The 13611-nt window shown below is 39.0% G+C and overlaps 1 protein-coding gene across 2 annotated transcripts in view; it reads right to left on the bottom strand.

Moving 5' to 3' along the window:
• CDK5RAP2 (CDK5 regulatory subunit associated protein 2) overlaps window positions 1-13611 on the bottom strand; it is a 72639-nt gene that overhangs the window by 47521 nt on the left and 11507 nt on the right. For both annotated transcript variants that reach the window (XM_082295095.1, XM_082295096.1), the window contains 5 exons: window positions 13295-13387; window positions 11714-11932; window positions 6123-6293; window positions 5217-5390; window positions 303-400 (listed from right to left, as the gene is read on the bottom strand). In XM_082295095.1, the coding sequence (XP_082151221.1) occupies window positions 303-400; window positions 5217-5390; window positions 6123-6293; window positions 11714-11932; window positions 13295-13387 (755 nt within the window). The remainder of the gene's footprint in view (window positions 1-302; window positions 401-5216; window positions 5391-6122; window positions 6294-11713; window positions 11933-13294; window positions 13388-13611) is intronic.

Below are 13611 nucleotides of genomic sequence, written 5' to 3'. Positions count from 1 at the left end.
CAATTTGATTTTAGTCCTATATGCCAAAACACAAGACCTAAGTATGGAAAATCCTGCTGCTTACTTTGGTACCTACATGGAAACAGGGCCCATTTGAGATTCCAATCTAAAAAGAAATATCTTCAGAAACATTTAAGTAATTTAGATAATAGCAACTCACTTACATAAACATTTCTCTTTAGCGACTACTACAGAGAGTTTATAAACAACTGGCCAGAACAAACTAATCTCCACATATTTTTCACAAACTCTTGACTTTCACCCTTTGAGTTCAGATTACCCCCCAAAACAGAAGCACTTACCTATCTGACTCCCTGAAGGTCTTCACCAGTGTAGAATAAACATTCTGTTCTTTCCTTAAAGCAAGGATCAGCTTCTCATACTCAGCTTCTTTATTTTCCTGAATTAAAAGAACATACTGCACTTACAACATAATTTTTATGTTCCATGTCTATGACCATGTGTGTACTTTGTGTCCTGAAGCATTTGTGGAAGAAGCTGAAAACCCAGTTTTCTGAACAGGACCACCAATGCCCAACATAGATCTGAGAACCATTCACTGTCCTTAAATCCAGCTGGTATTGAAGGAGGCAAAGACTATTTCACTATGTACCTATCATGAGTGAATCACACATCTGAACAGTGCTTCAACATTTTTCTCACAGCCTCAGAAGCTTCCCCCAGCCCCACCTCAAGCATCCTCACTCCAAAACTTCCAACAACCAGGAACAACCCGGCAGGCAGCTATTCCAGAGAAGGGGAAGGGAAGGAAGGGAGAGCAGACAAGCCAAAGTGCCAAGTACACATTTTAGAACAAGTCCTCTCTGTGTTCTGGATAAAAGTGGCTTTTTTGGGGTGAGGAGAACAGCAAATTCTGTTCCATCTCACAAGAACCACAAGAAGGATTATACTGAGCCCCAAATAAAGGACAATCAGATCAGACACTCCGCAAGTCAGTTTTCTGCACACTCATCTGGGTCACTACAAGCTGCTGCTTCACTTGTGCGAAGAAAAGAAAATGGGTTTATCTGCAGTCTTGCTCACAGAAAGGATGGTATTATTACTATAAGAATAAACACAAACTCTTAAGGTACATTCTCAGTAAAGGATCCATTAAATTCCCCTGACTTTTTCACTCCAAAACAACCAGTCACTTTTTCAGCAGGAAGGAAAAAAATGCAGCTATTTAAAGGAGTGTTTTCTTGCACTTACTTTATAAGAGTATCAGTCATCTCCAAAGAGAAATAACTGGAATATTATAGCAAATTTAGATACATTAATATCAGGCACAAATTCTGCCTCTGTTAAAGAATTTTTGGTTCTCTCAGTTTGCTTTTTTGACTGAAAACTGAAAGGAGGAACAAAAAAGGTGCCACAGCTAAGGGGGAATTTCAGCTAAGGGAATTCTTAAGAGATACTAAATCATTAGTGAACAGATCATTAACAAGGAAGAAACCTACACCCAGGAGTTTTAAGCAGCTGTTATTGTTCCAACTGCAATTCCTAAGGAGGAAATTGCAACAAAAAAAAATTCAGCTACAAAAGAATCTCGTTAATTCACACTAAAGATGCAAAGACTATTAATTTGAACAACTCAGTGTTCTGCAAAGCAAACAGCACAAAAGCAAGGACAACCGGTGTTTACTTTTAATTATTTACACTCTTACTTCACAATATGCCAGTAAATATGTTAAATAATATTTTGCAAGTGTAATCAAGCTGTGATCAAATGACTGTAGTTAAGGTAACCTGCCTGGCAGGTCCTGCTGCAGCTTCTACCACTGATGCTCCAGACTCTTGGAAGAAGCGACCTTGCCTCTGGACATGTGCCCCATGTTCAGCTGCCATCTGTGTTCTAAGAGAAATTTCCAGGCTCTAGTGCAATTTATACTATTCTATACTATACTATTCTGTATCAAAGTGCAAAATCCTGAGCTTCACATCAAATTTATTATCTAGATGAGCAGTGGAGGAGCTCCCAGCAAAGCTGCTGACTGAGCACAGAGAAACACAAACAGATGGAGATGGGTGATCCAGAGGCCAGTCATAAAATAATCTCATGAAAAGAAATGTTAAAAAGTACATCTTGCAGCCTGAATTAAGGAGTCTTATCAATGTGCTAGAAGCTCAGCCTTTCAAGAACAGTCACTAAACATAAAATACATGGGTTGTAATTTAAGTTGGAAAAGTTTGATCACGAACACTGACCAATGACGTAGAAAGCAACAGGAAAAAATAAATCTTTTTACTTAATTTAGTTGTTTCACAGTCTGTTAGAAGTTCTAATGAACTCCTCCATATGTCTGATACAAACCTTGCAATTATTACTGAAGACACTACAGGACTCTATCCTAATTAAAGCTCTTTCTGAAACCTTGGCAGAGCAATGTCACTGTGCAGAGTTAGGGAGGATAAATGAGGGAAGGAATGTCACCCATGGCTCAGGGTCTATGGCTGCTGCATGAACAAAGCAGTGCCACACACAAACCCTGTTCCACCTCCCTGTTCTTTTTAGGATTCACATGTTGAGTTCTCCATTTGTACCAAAATCCCAGCAAGCTCATGAAATCCTCCCAACTCTTTCTGCGTAACAGGAGACATGAGCTATTTCTTAATTCCAAATGTCACAGACTATACACAAATTATTAAATTCTAAATTCAACTACCTAAGTAAAGGTTAGCAAAATCACGAGGAAGTGTTCCTGATTTTTTCAGAATCTTTCATGAATAATAAGGATGAGAAGATGCAGCACGAACATCCCTTTTTTTTGTACATTATTACTGTCATTTCTAAATAACGCGTAGGAGTGAATTATTTCAATCAACTCCCCAATGGTACACAAAACATAAGGCAGCTCTGTAACTTAAATAGACTGTAATGCTGTGGGAGTTAATGAAACATTAAACCTCTTGACACATGGTGTGAGGGAAAATGTGTTAGAGGAGATAGCTGCAAGACATCCAGGACCATATTGCAGTGAAAGATTTATATTCCCATGAAAGGAGGCAATCTAATACGTTAAAGTCTATATTTAAGTCTGAAATACTATTGCTAAGCAGCAGTGGTGGAAAACATAACTTATTTTCATTAAAGGTTCCCTAAATTGTAAGCAATGGAAGTAAAAGGTTTATACCTCCACAATAAATAACTTATTGGCAAAGTCACAAGAATATCCAGTTGCCTCACTGAATGTTCTTGTGCTTCCAACAACCCTCAGGATCACTTCAAAATCTCTGAAGGTTAAAGGACAAATGACTGAGAGAAGGATATAACCTGTACCTTCCTCACTGATCCATCCACCATTCATCCATCACTAGAATTTGGTAATTTCTTCTAATTTCTAAATTCCTTATCTGTAAAATACATTTGACTCGGAGACTTCAGAGATACCAGAGTCAGAGGTTGCAAGACTCCCCTAATTATCAGTGCCCTCGCTCACTCTCTCTAGGCCATTAACAGTGGCTCAAAAATCCAAACTCCAAAATTAGAACCTTTCCTGGCCTGGCCAAGGCACCCAGCAGAGCTTTGGGTGTTGGTTGCTTTAAAATTTATCATTACATTAAAACAAAGTACAAAGATGAAAGGGAGAAAAGTTCTGTATCTCTCAAATCTATTTCTTCAACTTCAAAGATCAGTGAGGCTGAAGAGCCTAGTTTCTGTCCCCTCTGGTGGGCAGGATCCAGCTGTGGATTTGTTGAGAGTCAGTGCAGCACCACAAAGCCATCCAAGAGTGCCAGGAAGCCAATGAGAGCAGAGCTCTGGATCATCTGTGTCCAAAAACTGGTGATTAATATGCCAAAGTGGGTCCTTATGGAGATATGTGACACAGAGGTTGGGCAGAGAGGACAATGGGCTGTGATTAGATATTGTTCAGTCACTGAGTGCACCAGCAGCAGAGAATGGGCTGTGATTAGAAGGTGGGTCTGGGTGATTACCATGCACTGCCTGCCACTGCTCCTGGCCCTGGTTATCCACCTGAACCAAGCGAGGGGTATGCAGGGAAGTCAGTGTTTGATTTCCATTAATTCCCTATGATTTTCCATCCTAGGTGCCTTTGTGACAGAAGTTATGTGCATGCACTGCAGTTTGTTGTGCAGAGGTGGAATTTCTCCCCAGCCTTTCCCAGACTATTTTCTCTGTCTGCACATTCACATATACTGGGATAAACACTCACACTACCCAAGCAAAAAAGGCTTCAGCTCCTTTACTCTGAGCTTGTCACATAACTAGGACTCCACATGTTCTTGTCTCTCCCATGGTTAATTATAGTGCCCATCACATTCATCAGCTCACCACCAGACTGTTCAGAATGTGACCCAAGACACTGCACTTATATTTCCTTTGCCATTGGCTCCTTTTGTTTTGAACTTCCTTGAGAAAGTCTCCTTAATGACTGATACATTATTAAAGAAATGAAAAAGCTTTCTCCACCATTACTGTGTACCAGTCTAATTATTTTTACTTTGCCTGATGCTTTTAGAAATCTTGATACACCAGGCTGCAAACAACACAAAAAAAGAGACAAGAAATGTACCTTCAAAAGCAGTTTATTTGTTCAATAATCTGTATACCATGATGCACTGTGGAGTCAGGCAGTGATCCAAAAATTTAACAGTACCTGACTTCTTTTTGCTACAACAGAATGGAGGGTAAAGAGAGAAGGAACTACTTCTAAAACTAAAATTTTGAATTTTGACCTCTGACTTCAGGTACAAGTCTTTTTGATTCATGGCGTCAAATAAAATAATGGGCATATGTTGCTCACCCTTTTTTAATAGATATATTTCTGTACAAGTTCTTTGCTTTAAAGCAGCTTTCTTCTTGTCCTGGACATATTTTCACTCCTACCTGTATTTATCCTCACATTCCATTTATCTCCTATGGTCACCAGCTCTGTGCAATCTTTCCCTTTATCTATCCAAAGTACACAAACTCTTCTCTGCACCTCTCTGCAGAGATGCAGATATTCTCCCACTCAGTGAACTATGTCTGCCCTAACCACCAAAAAAAAACCTCTACCTCTTTATGGCAGGCAAAACATCTTACATGCCTTCTGAAAGTAGGGAGTTTAGTGATGCCATATAAATTCATCAGTGCACAACACATGGTCAATTACAACATATATGAGTCCACAGCTATAAAGTCCAAGTCAAAATTCTCTTCAAATTTGAAGTTAAGGTACTTATCTGCAAATGATCAGTTATGCAAAACTCACCTCCAGCTCTCTGACTATCTTGATAATTGACTGTTGAGACTGTGCAGCACATTTCTCCTTTACTAAGCCCTCATTTTTCAGTTCAAGTTCTTCATTAACTCTTAGAAGGTTCTTGCACTTATTCTGGAGCTCCTGCAGTTCTGCATCCTTTTCTTTAACTGTTCCATCAAGTTTCTAACAAAAGAAAACAGTTTTACAAAATCTACTCTAATTTTAAACTGCAAAATACAAAACCTAACAAAATTCAGGAGAATATCCAAGGATGACCTGGAACATGTTATTTACACACCTTGCAAAAAGAGCTCAATTTAAGATACCAGAAGCGAAACCAAAAGATACACAGAAGCTTTCCCCACCTATGCAATCTTTTCAGTATTAAAAAATGATGCCAAGACATGCACCTTTGTCTCCAGGTACAGAACAACCTCAACTCTGACTCTCTGCATTGCTGGCTGAATACTTGCTACCTTTTTCACCCTGTGTTAAAACTGAGCAGGGGTCTGTTACCATTCAGGCAGGAACCTTCTCACACAGGTCATTTGGGGCTCCCAGAAAAGATAAAATATTTCAGTATCTATACCTATTCCTCAACTTCCACTTTCTGCACAGTAAACTGAAAATCATGAGCACTGCGGAGCTTTTACAACAGTGACAATCCTACAGAAGTATTAGTAAAGCTTTCTTCCCCCTCTGTCCACATGCTTCACAAAACCTTAACAAGAAATCCTGTTGAATGCCACACACTCTGTAATTACAGGTCTGTTCTGCAAATACAGTATTATGAGACGTGAAGGATTATCATCAAAATCAACAATAACTCCAAATACAAGCGTGATTTGGTTATAATTCCCCATACAAAATCAAATGATAACTTTCCATTTTTCATTTCAAAGTAAGTCTACCCACCTCAAGCAGCAGATCCTTGTGATTGACACTGTCTGTCAGCTGCCTTATAACAAGTTCTTGGCTCTGCAGCTTCTGATTGCTTTCACTCAAAAGAATATTGTAATGGTGTTCAACTGCTTTTTCTTTCTCAGTCATTTCACCATGTAATTTCTCTAGCTGATTTCTAAGGTCCTACAAAAACAAAAATGAAACTGAATATGCAGCAAATGAACTTTAAAGAAAGTTTAAGACTAACAACCCACACTATCACTGAAGAAAGCAGTGAAGCCACTTTCTTTTGGCATTAATGAATACAATTAAAGAAAGAACAACTTTCAGATAAGATGTCAGTCTTTTCTTCCAAAAATCTAGGTTGTTGTTTAAATGCTTTTCATACAGAATGCTGGACTCCAAGGCCATTGGGAATATTATGCACATAGATGTTGTCAGAATGAACATTCACTTCTGAGTCAATCTACTCCCTGGCTAGAAAGGAGAAAATTGCTTATGGGTGATTCAGTTTGTCACTTGCCTTTTTTCTCATCACACCATGAAAATTGTTGCACTAACTCCTGTATCACTGGTTACTCTGGCATCAAAAAAAAGGTCAGAAATGTTAAAACTTTTTTCTTTTGACAAGAATACAAACTTCAAATGACCAATCAGGTCCACCTCATGATCAGAAGGGAGGAACAGAACTTGATTTTGACTCTGACTCTGTTAATTACTTCCTGCAGCTCCAAGATTAGCTGCATTACCTCCACATCTTAGTTTCCAATCAGAGAAATGTGTGCTCCTTGTCCATTCTGCTCCTAAACCACAGGAACAATCTCTTAGAACAGCTTCTACACAGCAGCGAGTCCAAAGGACTCCGAGATCTGTTAGGACCAACATGGAATGCTGCAATGGAAGAGCAGCAGGCCCTGGGTTGCACCACAATCACAGCTCTCCTCTGCAACCCTACAGATCCTGTCCCACTCCATCTGAAAATCCAACTCTGAAAACACAGCTCTCCATGGGGTTTCAAAGTATGGCCACCCAACAAAGCCTTGGGTTCCAAGAAGTAACATCAAAAAATTCCTATTCCTTACATTCTGCCACCAACCAGGACAATCACTACATCTATGTGAATAGATGAGATTATTAGCACAAAATTTATAGTCAGCTCACAGTTAAGAGTAGAAAATATTTAAGAGCACAGGGCAGTAGAAAAATTTCCAACATGGCTTCTCTGTCCTTCCACCTTCTCTCCCACCACCACTGTTTTGTGTAAATTCCAACATTTTTGCTGGTTTGTTGGAAGTTTCAACACTGTCAGCTGAAGGAGGCAAAGCTTGCATAGACACCAGCCTCATTTTATAAACTTTTCCTCTGCATTTACTGCACAGATTGTGTGGAAAAAAGAGGTAGAAACTTGTAACACAAGAGCTGTTGCCCAAAGTTAAACAATTAAAACTTACAGGAGACTTTATACTATCTAAACTTCTGTTCAGACCCAAAGAACCAGGTAACACAGCCTACCTCTTCAAATAAATGTTTTCTATTTATTCCCCAAAAGGGCCCATTTGTGAAGCAGCATAAGCCCTTTCAACAGTTTGCACATATGGCAGTCACCTGCAAATTTTACTTTTACCTCCACAGGGATTTAAAATTTAGTAGTTGTTTCTTATTCTAAGTCCAAAGAAATAGCACTAGTGACATTTTAATTGCAGTCTCTTTACAAACCGTTTTACGTCCTTTTCTTGACTTAATTACTTTGCTTCATGCAGATTCACATCAAATCCTTAACATCACTTTATTACCTCAGTGTTTTATTTATTTTGCACATTAAATGCAAAATGTCATTTACAAAGCCTTTTGATTTACTTTCTCCATTTTAGCTTCATCCCCACAATTCAGCTAAGAAATGCCTAACAGCTCCCAAAACCCCCTCAAATGTTATTCAAAGAATGATTACACCCAGACCTTCAGTTCTGCAAACTAATTTTTTTCAGGAGCAAAAGAACTAAGAAAACTGAAGAACAGCAGAACCAGGTCCAAGTTTTGTCTAGATACCCAAACCCTCCCATATGTTCCTGTTTTTCCCTAACTGCTGCCTATAAATGCAAACTGCAGAGGGAAGTAGTGCAAGGCCTGATAATTGCAAAGGCTTTTGGCTCCGAGTTACGGAGCTCTTCAAGTGGGTCACATTAAGTCTATTCCCACACAGTACTGGAATTGGAAGCTAAGGATCAACAGCAGTGTTATCACATTCCCTGCACTGCAGAGGTCACTCCTTGGCCTTTTTAAATGTTACTTTTATACTATTACATTACTGAACAGCTTTAACTGACACATTACCTGTAACTAAACTTCAGGGGACTTTTCATCTGTCCTGTAACTTCAAGTGACCAATACAGTGACTCATCTTAATGAAAAGCACAAGCAGCTTGAAGACAACAGACATGCAGAGGTAGAAAGATGCTGCTACAGCAACTCTACTCCACCCATTATCTCATCTCAGTCCTCTTGGTGCCCAGCACTTGTCAGGTGCAGAAACCAGGTTTCACCCTTTAAAGCAGCAAAACTGTGTAATGGCCAGGTTTATGGAAAGAGCTGGACTGACAAGGGATGCAATTGTGGAAAAAGTAAAACAGCCCGTGCGAGATTTGCAATTTGCACATAACTTTGCCTCTACTATTTCTGCCCCCATAACTCCCTAAGATCCTTCCCAAAGAAAGCTAGAGGTGAGACTGAAAATTACCTTCTTTGCATGAGCTGGAATTCTGTAACACACTAAACTATCCATCACTGTAGCAGGTTGCTTGAACTCATTGACCACTCAAATTGTCTGGGAGAAAATCTATTGGTTTCTATACGCTGACTTGCAAGGATAATATAGCACCTACAGCTCTCAGAGCATAAACTTTGCAATTCCCTCTGCCAACCTTTTCCCCAAGAGATTTTCCTATGATTAATGATAGCTGAACTAAGAAAAATGAATGTGAAACACTGTAATATCAAAGACTGGAGCAGATGCCTCCCCCTTCTTGTCAGATGAAAACCAGTTTGGTGAATAATTAAGTTGTGAAGTTCCAAAACCTCCCTCTCAGGCTAAACTACAGCTAGGAAGACTAAATAATAAATTCTGCCTAATGAGTTATTCTGCATTTCCCCAACCAACTGATCAAATATGAATATCTAGTAAATACACTTTAATTGTCTACATTTAGGCCCGGAGAGAGAATGGATATGTGAAGTGTTTAATCATGTAAATTTGAACAAACTTCTTGAGGAAGAAGCACTCCATCCCTGTTACAGGCACAGTAACATGGTAGCCATGAACAACATCAAGGATGAGATATTTATTCCTCACCATTAGTGTGTTAAAATTTAAGTCCAAAGCTTCTTGTTTCAAAGAGCTTTAAGTGATGTTTAACAGCATCTTGCCAGTGATGCTTAAAAGTGATACTTAACAACAGCTTTTGGAAAGTACAGAACTGAACGAGCTTTTAAAAGCTCTTTCAGATACCTTTTAAAGTTGCCCACCCTGAGGCAAGAACATGGTTCAAGAATACCTAAACCCATTAATCCAGGAAACTCCTAATATTGGACAAAGTCTATGATCTGGATGATCAGCTCACATTGAACAGTCTTACTTGATTTAGTTTCACCTTCTTCCCTTGCAGGTCAGTAATGCCCAGTTCATGTCCAGATAAACTGGGTTTACAGTAGGCCAGAAATACATTTCAGGGGGGTTGTTTGTTGGGGTGTTTGGGGTTTTTTTAATGAATATGCACAAAAATTAGCATTACCCCAATTACAGTATATGGAAAGTCACTGCAAATTTCTCTATGAGGGAAAAGCTAGGACAGCAGTTCATTATAGATATTGAGGGCATTTTCTACAGTTTATACACTTTTTTGCTAACTTTATTCTAACAAAATAGAAACATTGATAAATAGACATCTTGGAGCATAAATAGAACCGAGTTTTTAAGGCTGTCTCAAAAAGCTTGCACCAGATCACCAAAGCAGTTTTCTATTCGTCAAAGAGCAAAATCTCACAGCATTTTTTAACTCACACATATCTACTACTTAATGGGCAACACTTCACAGGCAATGTGGTTCTATCCAATGGGCTTGCAGCTCTGAAATTGAAGCAGCTGTTCTGCAAGGAGTAGGAAATAGGTTAGGGATATAATTTTTGTAAGACTGCTCATCTTTTGGCAGGAATGCTTTTCCCCAAGAAGCTCATCATTTACATGAAAAACGTGGACATAATGGAGTCAAATAGGGCTTCTGTAATCCAGGTAACATCAAATCCCCCAGCAACTCCCCACTCAGTCCTATTTTTCCTGTCTTTCCTGTACAGTTATATTCTAGCTGCTCTGGAAGATGAAAAAAAATCTGAATAGAAAAGACAGTTAAATATAAAATACTTCAAATCAATAAATGCTCTTTGTGGCTGTTTTACTGACAAGAGCGATCTGTTCTCACTCTCCTTAACCTCAACGCCCTGAAGAAATCTCAAAGCATGCCAAAGACTGAGATTTTGTGACTGCAGCCAAACCACAGTTGACAATCAAACAAAAATGCGTGAAATTGGGTGTACGAGGGGAAGAGGAACTTAATTTGTTTGTAGGTAAAGAGACCCCTCTGCTGGTTTTAAGGAATAGTGCAGGAGCAGCAGTTTCCAGATCTCCCAGCTTTATTAAGGTCCTTATTTAATAATGGAACCAAAACATCTAGTGAATAAAGACAGGCTCATTAAATCTTTTGTGTAATTTAATACAGCAGGAGACTAATCCCCAACTGAGGAGGATCAGACTCTGGATGCAAGCAGGACTCTGCTCATTATGTAAATGCTGCCCTCGTGGAAGCAAAAGTGGGAAGACTTTAGCAAAATCCACATGACAAAGCATACAGGTGAAAACTGTTTTGTGTCAAAGCCTCAGCAGAAGGGGCATCCTTCTTCCAAAGGAAGAAAAGGAGAAACCTAATCATTCACTTTGTTGCATCAGCTGTGAGTGCTGCGAGCAGGAGAGCTTATCTGAATGCCCACAGCAAGGTAAAAACCCTCAACAGAATATGAAGCAGCAAAATTAATGAACAGCACCTCATTTTTTATGTTAAATTGTGATCAATTAATCCTGTGCTTTGGGCTTTTACAAGCAGAAGTTATTTAATATACAGCCTTTGCAGTGACCCTGCTAGGAGGGCAGGCTGAGGTTTGGTTCCAGGTCACAACTAAAAGAGAGTTTAGAGTAGTGAAATTTAAGATAATCTACAGACATGCAACAAGATAAATATGGCAGAAATGTAAACATACATCATCATGCATATTCAGATTTTCCCACCAGAAAAACTGGAATCAAGAGTAACTATTTACTAATTTTAAAGGTTAATGGGTTTTTCCTAGGACCTAACTATCAAAATTATATTTAAAATATTATTCTTTGCAAATTATGTGCCAGAATTTTCCTCAGTCTTCATACACAGCATTAGGCAGTGTCAGGTATTTCCCTCCCAAAAGTTATTTAAATTAAAAACCTAATTTTGTTAGAAAAGGACCTGCTAAAGCACTGAATTATTTCTAGACTTTAGAAAATAAAGCAAAAATGTGATAATAACATTAATGGTTTTGTCACTTCTGCTCTTCTGTAGTTGTGCTTCATCCAGCTCCTTCTCCATTTTCTCTCTTTGCAAATTCAGATCACTCAGCTCTTGACCAGTGACTTTAATTATCCTTTGTAGCCTGCGATTTTCAGCGTCCTTTGTGAGGTTCTCTGAGCGCAGCTCTGCCAGCAGGGTCTCCTTTTCCATCAGCAGAGCCTGATAATCTGCAGCACCCTGAAACACAAAACAGCAGTCAGGCTCCAGAAGTGGGTTTTGTAGAGCCTGGGAGTCCTTACTCCCATTGCACCCAAACCCACAACCCTGCCCCTCTTCCCAGCCTTTCAGAATTGGTGTTGCAAAGAAACAGTGAAACAACAAAACAAGGAAAGTGTAACAATAAAATTTCCTCTACTGATGCAACAAAACCTTCCACGACATCCAGTGCAGGCTAAGGAAGTCTGAGGTAACAAAGAATGAGAGAGAGAAAGGTTTATATGCAAAGGAGTCCACCGTGCAAACAAGATCATGGCAGTATTACTGATTCACAAAGCAATAATTACATAAAACTCTACTTTTGGAGTAGAGTCCAGTTTCAATCTGGACTAGGGCAGGAAGTTACTGAGTCTTTCATGAAATTAAGGTTGGAAAAGACCTTTAAGATTTGAGTCCAGCTGCCAACCCAGCACCAGCATGGCATTCACCACCAACCCATGTCCTCAAGTGCCACAGCCACACATTTTTGGAACATTTCCAGGGATGGTGACTCCAGCCCTGCCCTTGACATAAGCCTATTTTGTGTTCTTCCCCACCACATACTGCTACAACTGGCCCTGGAGCTCACAGCAGAGGTGACAGGAGCAGTGAGCTCTGCAGCACGATTTACTCACAGAGAACTGCCTTCAACTCAAGGTTGTAGCTAAGGAGCAGAGAACTGAGGAAAAGGACTTGCTCTGCAATGTGGATTCTGTGGACAGGAGGGATCAGTTGCATGCTTTTAAAACTTAGAATTTTTTAAAAATCATCAAGGTCTCAAAAATCATAAAGCCCTTTTTCTCCTTCACACACACAAAAAAAGCAGTACCAAATCAAATTTTCACAAATAACATTCCACTATTTTATAAATGCTGGTTTCACACTTATTATATAAATAATTCCAAGCAGGTGTCTCACAGCCAGTTTAACTCTGCTAATAGGAAGCCTGTGCTGGCACCATACTTTGGGGAAAAAAATAACAGGTCCAGAAAAAAAAGCTCAAGATAATCTCAGCTTCCCGACAATTTGTGTCTTTATTTATAACTTATTTTGATATTACATGTTTCTCCCTTAAAGATTTGCAGTTGGTTTAGAATTAAAAAAAACCAAAAAGCAAGGAAGAGAACCAAGGTAAGTTATCTGACATTTTAACATTCTATTTTTCAAATAATTTGATTTGGGAAATTTTTTTCAAAGTAGAAAAAATTTATCATTTTAAAACAACATTTTAAACTAATTTCCATTCCTCTGCTTTCAAAGATAGCAAGCACTGTCTGCTGTGTGGAATTACACAGAAGGGAGGAGCAGGAGTGGGGAAAATCACAACAAATTGCTTGCTCTTACCTTGAATTTTTGGACATGTGCCTTGTGAGTTGCCTCTCTTGCCTTAGCCAATGAAGCATTTAACTCTTCAATTTCAGAACCCAGCTCCTCATTCTTTAAAAAAAGTAAAATGAATACTATGTAGGAAGAGTTATTTCCAAGGGATGCTGACGCAGTAATTTCTACCCCATCTCATTATCCATTCATCCAACTACAAAAAACACTTTCAAGAACACCAAATGCATCATAGTAAATCTTATATAAAGAAATTCTCGCTCTTATACACTCACTAGACTGCCTATCCCTCAAGTGAAGTATTTCCCACTCTTCCACATAAT

Source organism: Coloeus monedula (assembly GCF_965178545.1).
Source record: "Coloeus monedula genome assembly, chromosome: 21".
NCBI classification, from domain to species: Eukaryota; Metazoa; Chordata; class Aves; order Passeriformes; family Corvidae; genus Coloeus; species Coloeus monedula.
This window is presented reverse-complemented; position numbering and strand designations above follow the sequence as displayed.